Source organism: Muntiacus reevesi, chromosome 3, assembly GCF_963930625.1.
Source record: "Muntiacus reevesi chromosome 3, mMunRee1.1, whole genome shotgun sequence".
In the NCBI taxonomy this organism is placed as follows: domain Eukaryota; kingdom Metazoa; phylum Chordata; class Mammalia; order Artiodactyla; family Cervidae; genus Muntiacus; species Muntiacus reevesi.
Window position 1 is genome coordinate 130,487,452 of NC_089251.1, and position 19,941 is coordinate 130,507,392.

General features: G+C 49.2%; 1 protein-coding gene across 6 annotated transcripts in view; it reads left to right on the plus strand.

Annotated features, from left to right (window-relative positions):
• The window catches only part of TNS1 (tensin 1), a 208,339-nt gene that overhangs the window by 17,038 nt on the left and 171,360 nt on the right, over positions 1–19,941 (plus strand). For all 6 annotated transcript variants that reach the window (XM_065930605.1, XM_065930604.1, XM_065930606.1 and 3 more), the window contains exon 3: positions 9,105–9,142. In XM_065930605.1, the coding sequence (XP_065786677.1) occupies positions 9,105–9,142 (38 nt within the window). The remainder of the gene's footprint in view (positions 1–9,104; positions 9,143–19,941) is intronic.

Genomic DNA, 19,941 nt, shown 5'->3' on the forward strand with positions numbered 1-19,941 from the left:
ATCCAGCCTTGAGTGGGGCCCAGACTTAAGAGCCCTCCCCTTCTTCATCTGGTCAGCTTGCAAGCTGGGGGCTGTCACCTGCAGTGTCCCTGAGAGTGGGATGTACCTGGGGAAGATGCTTCAGCCCTCAATGGGACAAGTCCACCTAGATGCCCTCACTAGCTGGATTTGGGGAAACCTTGTTTCAGGGAGATTTCTCCTCTTTACTGGGAATCCCAGCTTCCAGCCTGTGTCCCAGTCACTCCCTTCTTGGAGTCACTGGAAGCAGCCTGGTCAAGTGTGAAGACACTGGGTTCTAGTCCTGGCTTCCTCTTGCCTGGCTGTGTGACCTTGAGTGAGACGCTTAACCTCTCTGGGCCTAGTTTTCCTGGTTCTCCAAACGAGGGGTTGCACTCGATCTGAGGTTCTAAACTGTGTTCCAGAGGAGCTGTAACGTTCCTCAGGGGCCTGAGAAGGTAGGAAAAAGGGGGAAATCAAGGGTAGGCTTAAGGACCTGGGGCCCTGGAACCTCTGCCCACTTTACTTGAAGCAGCTCTGGTTTAAAGAGTTAAATATATCAGTGAGCAGAATGGTGTGGTGATCCTGCATTTGGCTCAGACATCCTAGATTCAAATCCCAACTTTTACTAGTGAGGACAGCTTGCTTCATCTTTCTGTGCCTCTGTTACCTAACCTTTAAAATAAGACACACAGCGAACCTTCCTCCTTGAGTTACTGTGGGAATTACCTGGGACAATGTATGTAAAGTGCTCAGAACAGATCCTGGCACATAACAAGCATTCAATAAATGCCAACCAATATCATTGACTGCAGTCACTAAATTAAAAGACGCTTGTTCCTTGGAAGAAAAGCTATGGCAAACCTAGACAGCATATTCAAAAGCACAGACATCACTCTGCTGACAAAGGTCTGTCTAGTCAAAGCTATGGTTTTTCCAGTAGTCATGGATGGATGTGAGAGTTAGACCATGAAGAAGGCTGAATGCCAAAGAAATGAAGCTTTCAAACTGTGGTGCTAGAGAAGACTTTCGAGAGTCCCTTGGACCGCAAGGAGATCAAACCAGTCAATCCTAAAGGAACCCTGAATATTCATCGGAAAGACTGATGATGAAGTTGAAGCTCCAATACTTTGGTCACCTGATGTGGAGAGCTGCTCATTGGAAAAGACCCTGATGCTGGGAAAGATTGAAGGCAGGAGAAGGGGGTGGCAGAGGATAAGATGGTTGGATGGCATCACCAACTCAGTGGACATGAGTATGAGCAAACTCTGGGAGATAATGAAGGACAGGGAGGCCTGGTGTGCTGCAGTTCATGCAGTTGCAAAGAGTCGGATACGACTTAGTGACTGGACAACAAGATCATTGAGGGGCTTTCCTGGTGGCTCAGTGGTAAAGATTCCACCTGCCAATGCAGGAGACATGGGTTCAAGCCCTGGGCGGAGAAGATCCCCTGGAGAAGGAAATGGCAACCCACTCCAGTATTCTTACCTGGGAAATTTCCATGGACAGAGGAACCTGATGTGTTACAGTTCTTGAGGTCTCAAAAGAGACAGACACAATTTAGCAGTTAAACAACATTGTTGAGATTCCATGTAAGAGTCTAGCTGCATCAAGAGTTTGGCTACAAAAACAAAAACCATTGGATGGGATGACCTAGAAGGTTTCTTCTTGCTTTGACTTCAGAGCCACACCATACCCACTCCCCCTACCATCCCAAGTCATCTTGCATTAGGGTTCTCCAGAGAAGCACAACTAATAGGATGGATAGGTAGGTAGATAGACAGATATTTATTGTCAAGGATTGGCTCATATGATTGTAGAGACTTGGCAAGTCCAAAATCTTCAGGGCAGATAGTCAGGTTGGAGACCCAGGGGAGAGTGACTGTTCAAGTCTAAAAGCTGGCAGAATTCCTTCTTTCTTGGGAAGATCAGTCTCTGCCTTTCAAACCTTCAACTGATTGGATGAGGCCCACCCACATTATGGCCGGTAATGTTCTTTACTCACAATCTACTGAAAGTTGACGATTAACATAAACCATCACACACCTCCAGGCCAGGCCACAGAAATAAGCAAGGCAGGGAAGAGCTGTGAAGCCCGGTGGGCAGCTGGGCAGGCTTCTGCCAGCTGGGGAAGGAGCAGAGGCCTGCCGGGCATGCAGGCGTTTTATCACCGGGGTCAGGTGCACACCGAGGCTATGTGCTCATTTTCCGACCCGAGGCCAGGAGGAAAAGGCCATTTAGATCCCAACAATGTTGACTTCCTGTGTTCCCAAGAGGCAGGAAGCCACCCCAGGACAGAATCCAGGCAGCCCAGTGAGGCAGGAGTCAGCCAAGGGCTGGGGTTGGGGTGCTCCACCCCACAGGTGACCTACAGACCCCTCCCTGCTCCGAGGCTTCTGGCTCCATCTCAGCCCACCGGCCTGGCTCTCTTGTGAAGGGGCAGTGTTGACACCCACTGGCCGAGGTGGGGCTCCTGGGCTCCATGGAGCTTTGGTTTGACAGGGTCCCTCCCCAGGGGTCCTTATCTTGCATGCTCCCTGGCCTTCTGTGGGTGTGCTCAGGTGGGGTTGATCCTGAGATGTGTGTTGTCTAGGGAGGTCTTGGGTATCCGAGGGATGCTAGGAGGGGGAGGTTGGAGTTCTCCTGCCTTCGTTTCCCTGGAACAGGGGTCAGAGATGCAGGGGACTTTGGTGGTAAATCAGGCAAGTGAGTGTGGACAGAAGGCCATGATGGAGGCCCCAAGGATAGAGAGAGCTGCTCTGTTGCACGGCACTCCAGCTGAGAGAAGAAGCCTTTGTACTTTAAACACTGAGCCAGTTAATGAAGACCAGGGCCCAGGCCCAATCTGCCCTGGAGGCTGCTAGGTGGCTGCCTTATTTTCTGAGCAGGAGTCTGAGACTCAGAGATGGGAGTGACTTGCTTTGGGTCACGTAGCTGTAATAGCAGTCAGGACTAGAACCCAGTTCTCCTGACTCAGGGTTTTTCTGTATAGTATCACAACGGTGATGGAGATGCTGCTGGTACAACTAACCCTTATACAGAACATCCTCTGGGCTGGCCAGGTATATTAACTTATTTAATTCTCACAACAACTCTGTGAGGTCGATGCTATTATTACCCCCATTTTAGAAATGAGGAGGTGAAGGCTCAGAGTGGTTAAGTAATTTGTCCCAGATCACAGAGCTGGTGCATGACCTGCATCTGAACTGAGAGTCAGTCTACATGCAGCCAGGTAGGAAAGTGGGTAGATAGAAAGCAGGACCCATGGGGGAGTAGGTGAGGATAAATCAACTCCTTCAGTGCTCCCACCCTTTGCCAGGCTTGATCGTAGGTGGTGTTTGCCCTGAAGCACTTAGGAAGACTGGCTATGGTCCCCACCTGCCTTCTCCCAGCAGGAGGTGGAGCTGAAGCATGAAGTTTCCTACCTCACTTGTGTGTTTTCCGTTGCTTCAGAATGTCCACCCTGGTCCCAAGGGTTTAGGCTGCAGAGAATCCTTCCAGTTTGAAATTTACTCCACATTTACTGAGTCTCATCTGTGCCAGACCCAGTACTAGGGGAAGGGGCAGGACACAGAGCTACAGAGTTGAACAGGACCTGCCTTTCTGTCTTAAAACAGTTGAATGTGGGGGAGAACAAATAATAAAGGAACGCTTAGAACCCCAAGGTGATAAAAGCTTTGTTGTGGGTTGAGGATTCTTGGAGCACAGAGGAGAGAGAGACCATCTTTGAATGCCTTATTATCCAGGGTGAGCATTTTGAACTGGGCCTTGAAGGCTATATAAGAGTTCACCATTCCAGACATAAGCCTTGTAGACTCAGAGTCTGGAGTTTGCTGTGGCAGGGACAGATCTCTTTATGGTCAGTGGCAGGAGGTGGAGGCAAGACGTAGGCCTAATAAGTGTGTTGAGCTGGACAGAGGGTTCTAAGCAGGGGTGTGATATGATCAGTTTATTCCTTGGAATGGCCTGTGACTGTGGATTGAAGGTAGACAAGGCTGGTGGGGAGATGTGGCCCAGGGAAGGATAATTGGTCTGAACTGGTACGGTGGTAAAAGAGAAAGGTTGAGACTCAGCAGCCTCTTTGGATGACTAACTGCTTGGTAAGGTAATCAAAGGGAAGAAGGAATTACAGAGAGGAATATGTAGATACTCAGGGAGCAAGGAAAGACCCAAAGGATGACCTCTAGTATTAGTTCTCAGCATCAGCCTTTGGCCTCTTGCTTTCTGAAGGATCGTGTGCTCTGGTATCTGTATTAGTTAGCTGTAGCTGCGTAACAAATTACCCCAAATCTTAGCAGTTTACATCAAATACAAAATTGTTCTCTCACATAGATTCTGTGGGTCAGGGATTCATGAGTGGGGCCTCACCCACATACCTTGGTGGTTTGGACTTGGGGTGTCTCATCAAGTTACTGTCGAGATAGCCAGGGCTGTAGTCATCAGAGGGCCTGACGGAGTAAAGATCCACTTCCAAGGTGGTTCAGCTGTATGCCAGTCAACTTGGTGCTGGCTGGCAGCAGGAGGCCCAGTTGTTCCCCACATGGCACCCCCATTGAGCTGCCTGAGTGTCCTCATGACACAGTAACTGGCTTCCCCGCGAGTGAGCAATCCAGGAGACAAAAGCTGATAACTTAGCCTCAGAAGTTACACACTATCTTTTCTATAATATACGATTGGTCTATAAACCAGTTCATCGTGTGATGGGACTGCAGAAGGATGTGCTTACTGGGAGGTGATTCACACTGGGGCCACCTTGGAGGCTGCCTGCCACAGTTTCCCTTTCTATGACCCATTTGGACGCCTCATTGATCTGAGAAGTGAGAAGCCAGATTATCAGCATATTTCAAATTACAGCAGGAGGGATGCAAGTTAGAGAGTAGGAATACTGCCCCATGGGTGAATACCGGAGACAGGTGACCAAGATTGTAAAGGAGTCTTCCCTGGAGGGGGCTCAGGGCAAGAGGATTTCCTTGTGGTTGGGAGCAGGTGCTTCTTAAGGCATAAAAATTCACCTGTGGGGGCTTGACCACGCTGGGGCTGCCTGGAACCTGCCACTTGAATTCCGTTTGCCAAGCTTTTGTCTTATGAGCTGGGGGCTGGGGAGGTATTTCTTTGCTCCCCACTGTAGAGCTTTCAAGGACAAGCTCTTTGCATTCCAGCACGTAGGGAGCACTCAGCACATTGTGCTGCAATTGCCCAACGATTTCCCCATCTGCCCTCCATTCAAGGGCATTTGCTGAGTGTCTGCCCGCTGTGTGACAGGCAGGGCTGCCCTGTATAGTCATGCAGGCCACTCAGTGCCAACGGCGCCTGCCCGAGTCTTGGAATTAGTCTGTGCTTCGTTCACCAAGCCAAGCATCCAGGTACAGGGCTGGGTCCACCTGGATGAAGGACATCTTTGTGCCATTCCCACAAAGACCATGTAGTCAGTGTCCTGGGGGCTGGTCTGCCCAGAGGGTGGGACTTTTTCTAAAAGATGTTGTTTGGCACCATGTGCTTGTAACACACACTGATCTAGCTGCTGGGGATACAGTGTGAACAAGACAGACATGTTCCCTGCCCTCATCAGTCTAGTGTGGGGAGACGTACTATATAAAGGTAAGCAGGAATTTCCCAAGATGACATCAGATTGTGAGCTGTGTTAAGAGGATTTTTATCAGGGTGCTGCTAAGAAAGAATCACGGGGAGCCTCCTGTAATTTGAGTGGTCATGGAAAGACTCTTTGGAAGAGATAGCTTTCAGTGGATTCTAGAAGTAGAAGACGGATGTGGATAGGTGAACAGTGGAGAGCTGGGGTGAGGGAGAGCCTTCCAGGCAGTGAGAACAGCAAGTGCAAAGGCCCTGAGGTAGGAAAGAGCTCGATGCACGCTGTGAATGTCAGGAGTATGAAGTCCGATGCTGGAAGAAGATGGAGTCCTGGCTCTTACTGTGCTCCCAGTGTGTAGGCTGGGCTTGGGAGGCCTGGAGTGGACCCTTAGGGATACCTTTAAATTTTTTAAATTTAATTAATTATTTTTGGCTGTTCTGGGTCTTCACGGCTGCACAGGCTTTTCTCTAATTGTGGCGAGCAGAGGCTATTCTTCCTTGCAGTGCACAGGCTTCTCATTGCAGTGGCTTCTCTTGTTGTGGAGCACAGGCTCTAGGGCATTTGGGCTTAGTTGCCTGAGGCATGTGTGATCTTTCTGGATCATGGATTGAACCTGTGTCTCCTGCATTGGCAGGCGAATTCTTCACCACTGAGCCATCAGGGTAGCCCTTGAGTTCATGCTCAGTCGCTCGGTCTTGTCTGACCCTTTGTGACAAGAGGGACTACAGTCCTCCAGGCTCTTCTGTCCATGGGATTCTCCAGGCAAGAATACGGGAGTGTGTTGTCATTTCCTTTTCCAGGGGAACCCTCTCAACCCAGGGATTGAACCCGCATCTCTTGTGTCTCCTGCAGAGGCAGGCAGCTTCTTTATCAGTGAGCCACCTGGGAAGCCTGGGGAGGGAAGCCCTACGGAATGCCTTTTTGATTGACTATAAGATGCTGTAGGGAGGGTTATGGCTCAGGAAAAGACTAAGTGCTGGGTGGGGATGATTAAAGAGGTGTGTGTGTTAGTTGCTCAGTCATATCTGACTCTTGGACTGTAGACCCTGGACCCCATGGACTGTAGCCCGCCAGGCTCCTCTGTGTGGAATTTCCCAGTCATGAATACTAGAGTGGATTGCCATTTCCTTCTCCAGGAGATCTCCCCGACCCAGGAATCGAACCCAGGTCTCCAGCATTGCAGGTAGACGTTTTACCACGTGAGCCACCAGGGAAGCCTGATGAAATGGGGGTGCACATAAATTCCTGGGGAGATCTGCAGTCAGGTCAATGCAGCAAACATTTATTAAGCCTCTACTCTGCACTAGGCACCACTTGTCACATATATATGTGTGTGTGTGTATGTGTGTGTGTTTGAGAGAGGGAGACAGAGAGGCAGAGAGACAGAGAGGAAGACAGAGAGAGCGAGGAGGTCCCTTTCTTGAAGGAGCCAACAAGTGTAGGAAGCAAGATGGTCAGGAGTTGTACACTCTGTGGTGATGCCTTCAAGGAGGAGGGAATAGTGCCTGCAGAGGCCTCCAGAGGAGGGCCCAGGACTTATTCTTGTTGTAGTTGTTCAGATGCTAAGTCATATCTGACTTCGGGATCCCATGGACTGTAGCATGCCAGGCTTCCCTGTCCTTCACTATCTCCTGGAGTTTGCTCAAATTCATGTCCGTTGAATTATTATTCTTGAAGACCTGGCATTTGACTAGCAGAGGAAGAGAAGAGCTCCTTGGGTCAGGAGGCACTGGCCCAGTGGGCGCCTGCCTGGCTGGAAGGGCCTTCAAAGCTCAGGCCACATGGCCTGAGGCTTTCTCAATTCCACATTCCAAGGCCAGAAAAGGAGGCACGGGGATGGGAATGGGAAGACCGCTGTTGTCAGAGTGGACACACCCTCTGGAGGGAGTTGCCACCTGGGGGTGGTAAGGGTGGGACACTGAGAGAGAAGCCGAAAGGCTAGAAGGATGGGCATGACTTGACTTGGGTGGCCGGGGGTGGAGAAGTCCCCGAGCTGGACTGTGTGACTGGTGGGGTCAGGAAAGCTTTACTCAGCAGTGGCTGAGTCACAGGCCTGAGCTGTGGCCAGAACTGGGTTCTGGGAGAACAAGGTCCAGCCAAGGTCACATCACAGACTCCGCCCCGTGTCCTCCAGCTTCTGCCCCCAACCCCTACCACCGCAGACAAACCAGAAGCTTTCATGTAGGGAGCCATGGAGGCTTTATCGACAGCTCTGGGCCTTCCTGTGTGCCTCGGTCTCCCCTCTGCACTTGGCTGGGGATCTGTTTGGCTTGAGGTTGGAAAGGGGTGGGTAACTATAGATTCGGGCTTCTTTGGTGGCTCAGCGGTGAAGAATCTGCCTGCCAATACAGGAGACCTGGGTTTGATCCCTGGATCGGGAAGATCCCCTGGAGAAGGAAATGGCAACCCATTCCAGTATTCTTGCCTAGGAAATCTCATGGACAGAGGAGCCTGGCGGGCTGCAGTCCGTGAGGTTGCAGAGTCAGATGCAACTTAGTGACTAAACAACAACAACAACAAAACTGTAGATCCAGGAGGAAAGGCAGCTGCCCGAGGCCAGGGCTGTGAGGCTCTGGGGTCAGGGTCCATGGCCCACCTGCCTTTGCAGACCTAAGTGCATGCAGCAGCTCAGCTCAGGAGACCCCTCACCCCATCTCTGGGACCCGGTGGGAGGGGACTACCAAATCCTGGGTGGAGGGCCCAGGGGGTAGGGCGGGCAGGGCTGGGACATTCCAGGCGGAGGGAACCCCACAGGAAATTTGATTCCAACTTCTGGTAGTGGGAAGGCAGAGCAAGTCCTGTGTATGTGTGTGTGCGTGTGTGTGTGTGTGTGTGCATGCATGTGTGAGCGTGTGTGTGTGTGTGTGTGTCTGTGTGTGTTTCAACTCACGTGTGTTTTCTCATGAAGTTTGTGAGTTTGTGTCTACAGTCTGTGTCAGCCTGTACTCTGAAGGTCTCCCGTGAAACTGTGTGTGGCTTGCCAGTGGGTGTGTGAGGCTGGCTGTGTGTGCTGTGTGTGTAAGTGGTTATTGGTGTGTGTGGGTGTCAATGTGTATGTGTGCGTGCACAGGCCCTCTCCTGGCCCGCGAATTGGGTCCGTGTGTCTCTCTTTGCCGGAATGAGAGTGATGTGGTTCTGGGGTGCCGCCTGCTGCCTCGTGTGTAAGGGGAGACGGTCCTCTTACTCCTGGCCCGGCTGGCTAGGGGCCTGGGTCCAGACTGGGTCGGCCAGGACCTAGCCACGGAGTGGGTCCCCTCCTCTCCCGCTGCTCCTCCCAGCTTCCCGCGCCGCCCGAGGGGCTCCGGGCGACTGGGGCCTCGGCGCCTCCCGGGCGTTCCCGCCCCGCAGGCCCCGGGGAGCCGCGGCAGCCCCCCGCCCCTCCCCTCTCCGTCCCTCCTTCCCTCCGTCCCTCCTTCCCTCCTGAGCGCGGGTTGCGGGCGGGGGTGGGAGGAGATTTAGCCGGAGTTTCCATTTCATACCTCGCGGCTAAACTTTCTTTCTGTGTCTCGCCTTCTTGCAGTCTGCAGCTTCTCCTGTCATCGGAAATGCCAGGCCAAGGTAAGGGGGCTGCGGGCCGCCCGGTCCCGCGGGGGACTCGAGGGCCGGACGGGCTTGGGGTCCCGGGACTGGAGCGGGGGCTCCGGCGGGCCGGGGGGCGGTGCCCCGATCGTCCCCTCCTTCTCTCTTTGTTTATGCAAAGCTCCTGGGCCCCGGAGCGGACTCAGGTCAAGGTGAAGGCGAGGACTGGGGCCGCGGGGCTGCGAGCGGGGGATGGGGGCGCGGTGCGCAGGCTCGGCGGCTGCTGGGGGTGGCTGGCGGAGACCGAGTTCTGGGGGCAGGGCCGTTGAAGGTATTTCCCCTTAGTTCTCCAGGGGGCGGGGGTATGGAGGGGCAGAGCGATGCTTTACAATTACCCCGTGGGCCGCGCGCGGAGCTGTAGCCGGCCGGATTTGGCGGGATGGGGGTCACAGCCACAGGACGGGATAGGGCGGGAGCATGGGATAGGTGGAGGGGTGAGGTGGAAAAAGGTCAGAACTCAGTGTCGCGACCTCTGGGCCTGGAACCTCTTGGGCGACCATCCTGCTCTTTATTGGCCGGGTCCCTCATCCTCGGTCTCATCCTCGGTTTCCTCATCAGTGTTTCCTGGCTGATTTTGAGGGAGAGGAAAACCAGAGGCAGGAAGACTAGAGGGTTTGCTGGGTCCTGATTGGCCGAGCTGGCTGATCCCTGGGTTGGCTGTATCCTCTCAGGCCCTGGCAGAAGAGTGATGGATCACCAGTGGCAACCTTTTGGAGTCATGGGGGTGGGGGTAACACCAGGATGGATTATGATGGATTACTTGAGAAGGAAATTGTTCTGTCAGATGCGTTCGGCTTCCTGGAGCTGGAAATGCCCTGCCCTAACTTTCATAGGCAGCTCAGTCTGCCTGCCTTCCTCCATTATTGTTAACATCTTCCCTGCCCTCTAACCGCCCCCTTTGCCATTCACCCTCAGTCTTTCAGGAAGGAGTTCAGGGAATGGAAGGAGGAGGAAGGATGCTTCAAAAAGGAACTTTGAGCAGTGGAAACCCAGCAGAGCATCTTCTGCTCTGCTTCTTATTAGCTGGGTAAACTTCTTTGAGCCTCTGTTTCATTCTTAAGGATGTGGGAATAAGAAAAGGCTATTACGAGGATGAGATGGGATAATATGTGTGATGCCCAGCACAGTTCCTGAGACACAACAGCTGCTCAAAGCATAGCAGGTAATTGATGATTATCAGTCGGTAGCTCTGAGGGCTGAGGGTTACCTTGTAGAAAGGTGGCACTTGTAGACCTTGTGGACCCAGCAGGTCTCTCTTAGAGGGGTCCCACTTCCTCCTGAGTGTCTTTGCTCAGGCCTTGCTGAGGGCTGTGTCCTCCTCATCTGGAAACTCCAGGCTGGGCGGCTCTCCCAGCACAAGTCTCAAAGGCCTGGCTTGTTCTTGCCATCTGGATGGTTTCTCCCTCTTTTGTTGTCTTCTGCTTTTCTGACCCCCTCAGCCTTTTCTTCTCCAGGTGGGGAGTGAGTTTCTGCTTCTCCTTCCATCTCCTTTCTTGTTCTCTTCATTCAGAGCAGAGTTTTTCCACTCTTGATCCCAGAACTTTCTGGTGTTCTAGCTCCTCCCCAGTATGCCCCCTCCTTCCTGCACTTGTTTCTCTCAATGACAGTGGACATTTACAGTGCTGTAGGCCTTAGAAAGCACTTCAATGCATTATCGGTTCTATTCTTTTGATTCTATCGGAGGATAAACAGGCTGAAAGATCCTTTGGTTTTACAAATAAGGAAACTGAGGCACCCAAAGGTTGGATGGCTTTCCCAAGGTCTCCTAGTATAATCCCTCACCCACCTCTGTCCCTGGGCCCTTGTACTTCCTTCTAAACGTCGCCTCCTTGCCTATGGGCAGACATTCCTTGGTCCTTAGCTGCCCCTCCCCCTTTCCCGTCCATCTCTTGCACCGTGGATGCAGTCAGAGAGGAGAAGGGGATGAAGGCACAGTGAAGGGTCTGAGTAGGCTAATGGTGGTGGCTGGGGGGTGGTGGGGCAGTATTCTGGAGAGGCTGAGAAGTGTGATAGAAGATGGGTCCTTGTTGTACAGCTGCCTCCTGTGTGGAGGCAGAGGGATGACAAAGATGACTTCTGGGGGTGGTGCACAGCCTGCTTGGCACTTCTCATATATGCTGGGAGTCAGAATATATCAGGCTGCAGCAGCCCTGCTCTGCCCAGCCAAAGAGGCCAACGCAGAGGGGAGAGGTGGACTGCCAGGGCAGCAGCCGGCCAGACGGACAGATGGGCCTTTTTGTAGGATTTTCCTCTGTAGGAAATGGGACCCACTGGTGCTGTGAGCTCCACCCAGCTGGCAAGCCTCTCCCCTAAAACCACAGTTCTTACTACTGCCCTGCTGTTTCCTTTTGCTGGGAAAGGGTGATGTGAGCCCCAGAACACACAGCAGAGCTCTGTACTCCAGCTTTTATAACCAGATCAACTTGGAGGTCATCTCATCCATCCCCCTGCCTCTAGACAGGATTCATTAAATCAGTGTTTTTTGAGCTCTTTCCATGTGCCAGACACTGTTGTAGGTGAACAAGACCAAGAAAGCCTTTGCTTTCATGGGACTGACATTCAAACATGGGAGACAGATGATAAATAGGCAACCAAGTTATGAAGGAAATGAGCTAAAGCGGAGGTTAGAGGATGATTAGGCTGAGTGGCCCAGGGAAGCTCCTCCAAGGGACTGTTGTGTGAGATGAGACCCAAATGATGCTACATGATGATTTGAGAGATGGAAAGAGCCAGTACAAAGTTCCAGAGGTGAGCTGAGCTTGTCACACTTCAAAGAGGGCTGTGTAGAGTAGAGAACGCTGAAGAGGAGAGTGCGCCGGAGGGTTTTGAGCAGGAAAGACACAAGCCACGCTTCACTTGGAGAAGGCCATTCTCATCTTGAGCAGGCAAAAGGGCAGGAGCAGGGAGATGGGCCAAGAGGCGGCTGACGTTGCCCAAGTGAGAGTGACTGGCAGTGAAGTCCCTGGTGCTTGCAGGAAAGATGGTGAGAAGGGACCAGCCTTGGGATGCATGGTGGCCTGTAGAGGAGATGTTGGGTGTGAGAGGCAGAATGGGATGACGCCCAGGTTTTTGGCCGGAGTCACTGGCTACACGTGGTTCCATTTACTGAGATAGATGAAGTGTATGAGAAACTTCCAGTGAAGAGGGTGCCGGGATGTCTGCTTTGTTTGGTCTCTTGTTTCACAGTTCCTTTCCCACGCACTGGGGAATTCTTGCTGACGTCGATCCTCCTCTGTCCTCTCAAATTCAGCTCAGTCTGGCCACCCCTCTAGTAAGTGGCTGGCTCTGGATGCCTAAACATTCTTTCGCCCAGTCTGTTCCTGCAGCATGAACCCAGGACTCTGAGAGGTGCCTGTTATTTATGGTCACAATACAATGTAACAAGTTACCCTCAAATTTAGTAGCTTAAAAGCAGCCAACACACAGTTTCTATGAGTCAGAAATTTGGGGGTGGCTTGGTGGGGTTTGGTTCTAGCCTGGGGTCTCTCCTGGGGTGGCAGTCAAGATGTCAGCTGGGGATGTCGTCTGAAGGCCTGATGGACTGGAGGATCTGTTCCAGGATGGTTTACTCTTGTGGCTAACAAGTTGGGGCTGGCTTTTGGCAGGAGGTCTCAGTTTTTTGCCACACAGACATCTCCCTAGGACTGCTTGAGTATGCTTACAACATGGCGGTAGCTGCCTCAGAGTGGGTGAATCAAGAACACAAGGCGGAAGCCCTGAATCTTTTATATCTTTGCCTTGGAAGACGAACACTGTTTCTGCAATATGCTGTTCGTTAATGCAAGTCAATCGTATTGAGAGGAACTTCCCTGGTGGCTCAGAAGATAAAGAATCCAACTGCAATGCAGGAGACCGGGGTTTGATCCCTGGGTTGAGACAATCCCGTAGAAAAGGGAATGGCTAACCGCTCCAGTATTCTTGCCTGGAGAATGCCATGGACAGAGGAGCCTGGTGGGCTATAGTTCTTGGAATAACAAAGAGTCGGATACAACTGAACAACTACCACTTTAGCCTCATTGAGTGTTGGAAGGGCCTTGGAGACAAGAACCATTGAGACCATTTGGAGCCTGACTTCCACAGATTTCCAGGAAGAGAGCAAAACTGATCTGGCTTTTGGAAGGTCTCAAGAGTGGTGGGAAGGGCAGGACATAGGAATTAGACTTACCTGGATTTGAACTCTACTTCTGCTGCCTTCCAGCTGTGTCAGTTGGGTTATAGAGGATTAAGTTCCCATCGGCACATAGTAGGCATCTTCTCCTTTCTTGGAACCATAGGCAAAGATAGAAAAGAGCTCGGATATTCTGTGCCCCATTCTTTGCCACTTGGAGCTGCTTGAGAGGAAATGCTGGTAGAGGGGTCTTAGTGCTCAGCTCAGAGTAGATTGAGCTGTTTATTGCACTTAGAACTGTTGAGAGATATGTTGCGCCCTTAACTTCTAGAATAGTGCCTGTCTGATAGTAGAGGTTCCATGAAGAAATAAAGGAGTGGAATAAAGGAATGTTGAGAAACAAGAAGTTCCTATGCAGGGAGAGGCTGAGGGGGTGGATGAGAGCATAAAAGAAGGAGCAGAAAAAACATTTTAAAACCCCTTCAAAATGCTCTCCTACAGCTTGACACAAAGATGCTCCAAATAAATAATTCCTTAGTGGTCCAGTGGTTAGGACTTGGTGATTTCACGGGGATGGGCCTGGGTTTGATATCTGATTGGGAACTAAGATCCTGCAAGCTGCATGGTGCAGCCAATAGAAGAGAGAGAGGAAAAAAAGATGCTCCAAATAATAAATCTAGTCATTTACATTTTCTAGTTGGGATACAACTCACATATCATCAACTGATAAACTTGTACATATTTATGAACCAGATCAAGAGCTAGAACATTTCTGGCACCCCAGAAGCAGTCCTTGTGCCCCCCTCCAATCAATATCCCCCAAAGGTAATTGCTAGTCTTACTTATAACCTCAGAGATTAGTTTTGCCTGTATATGAACTTCATATAAATTGAATTATCCAGTATGTTTACTTTTGTGTCTGGCTTATTTCATTCAGCATTATGTCCGGGAGGCTTATTTGTGTTCTAGTGAGTTGCGGTGGTTCATTCTTTTTTTATTGCTATGTTGTATTCCAGTAGGTGAATAAACCACAATTTATTTATCCATTCCACTGTGTATTGCCTTTTGGGTTATTTCCAATTTGGAACTGTAGTGAACAGACCTGCTATGAACATTTAATCACCTGTATGTACACTGAACTTTGTAATACACAAAACATTTTCCCTCACCTTCTCAGTCCTAAGAGGTGGGCAGGGCTCATGGGAGCCCCGTTTTATAGATCTGTTGTTGAGACTCAGGGAGGGTCTTGGCTAAGGGCACCTTGATGCCAGTAGCTTTCTGGTACTGCCCTGGTAAAAATGGGTGGGAAGCAGGTGAGAAGAGAAGTGAGTTGAGAGTGAGCCAGAGAAAGGGAGACAAATAGAGAGAAGGGGCTGATTTAGGCACTGGCATTTCATCGTGGTTCCTGGAAGCTCCACTATCTAGCTGCCCCTCCAAATCTCCTTTTAAAAAAGCTAGTTCCATTAAAAAAGAATATTTATTTTTGGTTTTGCAGTGTCTTAGTTGAGGGTCTTAGTTTCAGCCTGGGGTTAGTTGCTCTGTGGCATGTGGAATCTTAGTTTCTAGACCAGGGATCGAACAAATTCCCTGATCCTGCCTAGACCCCCCAGACTCCCTGCGTCCCCCTGCACCGCCCCCTTCCCCCCCGCATAAATTTCTCCAACGGGAGCAAATTGTGAGTTTCCCTTAGTCCCCACCCTTAAGTCTCATAGGGGTCCTCATCTTTCCCCATTGTTTCTCTCAGTTGAGGATTTAAAATGAATGGCCCAGGATTTGTCTTCCACTTTTATTTGAGCACGTGCACAGTGTGTATATACACAGTAGATTTTCTTCTGTTTTGCTTTTCTCTTCACTCGCCTGCTATAGGGTTCCACAGTCTCCAGATACATTTGTTCATGTATGTATTTATTTACTACTTTAAAGGAGATTTTACATTTTCCGCTGGTTTTGTCTTTATTTGTCATTTTTAACATAGTTTGTCTTTTAAAAATTTATTTTTAAAATATCAGTGTACAATATACAATGTTGTGTTAGTTTCTGTGGTGTAACAGCTGTGTGTATCTGTATATCCCCTCCCTCTGAGCCTCTCTCCCATCCTCCCCACTCTTCTAGGTCATCGCAGAGCACCCAGCTGAGCTCCTCGTGCATACAGCAGCTTCCCACGAGCTATCTGTTTTACATGTAGTAGTGTCTGTATTGACATACATGTTCTCCCATTTCGTCCCGCCCTCCCCTTCCCGCCAGGCTGGTTGGAGATTTACAGAAAAGTTGCAAAGAGCACAGAGTTTCTGTGCAGCCCACACCCAGGTTCCCCTAATCTGGATACAGTGTTTGAGAAAGCCTTTTTTCACTCCTGATTTGCCCCCTCGCTTTGAAATAGCAGTTCTAGCAGACAAGGGTGGCTCCTTCCAGCAAAATGCTGGTTGTCCATTCTGGGTCTGATAAGAGTTCAAAGAGCCAGGTAGCTGCCGAGCAGGCAAATTGCCGGGACCCACACCTCAGCCTCCGGGCAGTCCCTTCTCACCTTGCTTCCCTTACCTTCTCCTACCCTTGGGCTTCCTTGGATGGCTCAGTGGTAAAGAATCCGCCTCCCAGTGCAGGAGACCCTGGTTTGATCCCTGGGTTGGGAAGATTCCCTGGAGAAGGAAATGGCAACCCACTCTAGTATTCTTGCCTGGGAAATCCCACAAACAGGAGTCTGGCGGACGGCAGCCCATGGGGTCGCAAAGACCTGGACACAACTGAGCAACTAAACAACAACCACGATAACACGCTCTTCCCAGCCCCAGCTCTTCGTTCCGCTCTGCACCAGGGGCATGAAGGGAGGAGGCTGCAGCAATGACTGGGTCCCCTCCCCTGTACCAGAGGGGTTTAAATCCCATCCTTTAAGCTTGAAAGGAAAGGAAATCCCATAATTAACCCCCATCTTTCAGTCACATTATTCAGTCACATTACATAGCACCTTTCCTGCTCTCATAAACACACCTGCAGCCTCCCTGCACAGTTGTTGGAGACTTTCTGTATTTTCCTGCTACCGGGATAGCAGGGTAGCAGGAGGAGGTTCATGGCTCTAAGACCCATCGATTGTTCTGAGTGCAGTGAGTGTTTAAGTTCTTTGGACTTGGAGACAGACTGTTGAGTTTAAATGTCTTCTACATTAACAACTGGCTGTGTGACCCTGTCAAGGGTATTAACCTCTCTGAGCTCCACTTTCCTCATGTGTAACATGGATTATAATAGGACCTGTCTTGTAGGGCTCTGTGATATCCCAACTAAAATGCCAAGCTCAAAATAAGTGGTCGAAATGTTGCTAATATTTATTTTGTATTCTTCCTGTTGTCTTCTAACTCTGTTGTTGTTTTGTTGCTAAATCGTGTCTGACTCTTTGCGACCCCATAGACTGTAGGCAGCCTCCCTTCCCAGGCTCCTCTGTCCATGAGATTTCCCAGGCAAGAATACTGGAGCGGGTTGCCATTTCCTTCTCCAGGGGATCTTCCTGGCCCTGGGATCAAAGCCCATCTCCTGCATTGGCAGGTGGATTCTTTACCATTGTGCCACCTGGGAAGCAGAGAGTGAATTCCCTGGTGGCCCAGTGATTAGAACTCTGGCCTTCCACTGCAGGGGCAGAAAAAAAAGGTGGGGAGAATTTGAGGGACCAGCCAAGGTTGCTGAAGGCCCTGGTGTCAGGCAAAACTAGATGCTGACATGTGTTTGGCTTCTCTTTTCCCTCTCCACTGTCAAGGAAGAATGAGGAAACAGATGTCAGTGAATATAATTTGTCTTTTGCTTGCTTGTTTGCCTCAGGGCACTGAGACCTGTAGTCATGGTTCCAGATCTTGTCTGTACTTTATAATCACTGGGGTGCTTTAAAGATAGTGCTACCTGGGTCCTCCTCCCCAGGGAATCTGATTTAATTGGTTTGGGGCATGATCTGGGCATTGGGATTTTTGAAAGTAGCCACCAGGATTGGGAGTGTAAAATGGTGCAACCATTCTGGAAAGCCGTTGGCCATTCCTTAAAAAGTTAAACTTGCATTTGCCTTATAACCCAGCAATTCCACTCCAAGATATTTACCCAAGAGAAATGAAAACACGTCCCTTGCACATAAATTCTTAGTAGCTTTATTTATAGTAGTCCCAAACTGGAAAAACTCAATTAGTCAACAACAGCCGAATGGACAAATTGTGACATAAAGTTCCCATGGAATACTACTCGGTAATAAAAACGAATGAACTCTTGTTATGCACAGCATTGCTGATGAACCTCAAAAACACTGGGCTTAGTGAAAGAAGCGAGACACAAATGGAACAAATGGTTCCATTTTTATGAAATTCTTGACAAGGCAAAACTCTCATGACAAAAAGCAGAGTAGTACTTTTCTGGATCTGGAGGGTGGTGGGAAGATTGTTTCCAAAAGGGTGTGAGGGAACTTTTTTTTTGGACGGTATATAGGTGTCCTTTATCTTGATTGTGGTGGTCGTGGTTACCCAGAGTATATATTTGTCAAATTCACTGAACTATATTCTTAAAAGGGATGCCTTTACTGTGTATAAATTATGTCAATAAAGTTGATTTGAATAAAAGTTTCTCAGCTGAGTCCACTTTGCAGCCAGTCTTGAGAATCGCTGGTCTGCAGCTTCTGAAGACCCATCTCTGCCCTTGCAGTCTTGGTCAGCACCCAGCACAGTGCCAAGTGTATAATAGCGCTTTCAGCAGTCAAGGACCTCTCCTAGTCGTCGTCTTTTTTTTTTTTTTTATAGCAACTTTATTGAGGTGTAATTCACATACAGTACAATTCATCCTTTTAGAATGTATAATTCAGTGGTATTTTATATATTCAATGTTGTGCAGCCATCACCACAGTCAATATATCATCTTGAAAAGAAACTTCATATATTAAATTTTTTTTATTTTACTGAAGTATAGTTGATTTACAATGTTGTGTTGATTTCTGCTGTATAGCAAAGTGATTCAGTTATACATTTATATCCATCCTTTTTCATTTTCTTTTCCATTATGGTTTATCACAGGATATTGAGTATTGTTCCCTATGCCATACAGTGAGACCTTGTTGTTTATCTAGTCTGTATATGCGATTGTGTGAGCTTACTCTCTCAGTCCTGTCCACCTCTTTGTGACCCCATGGACTGCAGCCCACCAGGCTCCTCTGTCCATAGGATTCTCTAGGCAAGAATACTGGAGTGGGTTGCTATGGCCTCCTCTGGGGATCTTTCTAACCGAGGGATTGAACCCAGGTCTCCTGCATTGCAGGTGAATTCTTTACCATCTGAGCCATCAGGGAAGTCTGTGAATACTGGAGTGTGTAGTGTATCCCTTCTCCAGGGGATCTTCCAGACCCAGGAATCGAACTAGGGTCTCGTGCATTACAGGTGGATTCTTTACCAGCTGAGCTTCCAGGGAAGCCTGTTCTATATATATAACAGTTTACACCTGCTAACCCCAAGCTCCCAGCCCACCCGTCCCGAGCTCCCTCTCCCACCTGACACCCACAAGTCTGTCCTCTGTGTCTATGAGTCTGTTTCTGTTTCATAGAGAAGTTCATTTGCGTCACATTTTAGATTCTACATTTGTGATGTTGTATATTTGTCTTTCTGTGTGACATTTCATGTAGTATGGTAGTTTCTAGGCCCATCCTTGTTGTTGCAAATAGCATCCCTTCATTCTTTTTATGTTTGAGTAGTTTTCCATTATGTGTGCATGTGTGTGTGTGTGTGTGTGTGTACACATACACTACGTCTTCTTTACCCATTCATCTGTTGAAGGACATTTAGGTTGTTTCCATGTCTTGACTACTGTGATAAGTGCCGCTGTTAACATAGGGGTGCGTGTATCTTTTTGAATTAGAGTTTGAGTATGTAGTGGGATTGCTGAATCATATATGGCAACTCTTTTTAGCTTTTTGAGGCACCCCCATTCTGTTCTCCATAGTGGCTGTACCAACCTACAGTCCCACCCGTAGTGTAGGAGAGTTCCTTTTCCTCCATACCCTCTCCAGCGTTTGAGAGACCCCATACATTTTAACTGTCCTGCAATCCCTCTTCTTCGCACACCCTGGCCCCAGCCCTAAGCAAACACTAGTCTGCTTTCTATCTCCACGTATTTCTCTATTCTGGAGATGTCATATAAATGGAATAGTAGAACGTATGTTCTTTAGGGCTGGGTTCTTTCACTTAGCATAATGTTTTCAAGGTACATCCTTTTCATGGCCTAATAATATTGCATTGTATGAGTATACCACATTTTGTTTATCCATTTATCAGTTGATGGACTTTTGGATTGTTTCCACCTTTTGGTTATTGTGAATAATGCTGACATGAATATTCATGAACAAGTTTTCATGTGGATATATGTTTTCTTTTTTAAATAAATTATTTATTTTAATTGGAAGATAATTACAGTATTACGATGGCTTTTGCCATACATCAACATGAATCGGCCCTAGGTATACATGTGTCCCCCCATCCTGAAGCCCCCTTCCACCACCCTCCCCATCTCATCCCTCCAGGTTGTCACTGGACATATGTTTTCACTTCTCTTGGCTCTGTCTATCTAGTTATCTCTACCTATGAGTGAAATTATGGCGTTCTGTTTTAACTCTACATTTAACTTTTTGAGGAACTGTCAGGCTGTTTTCCAAAGTAGCTAATGT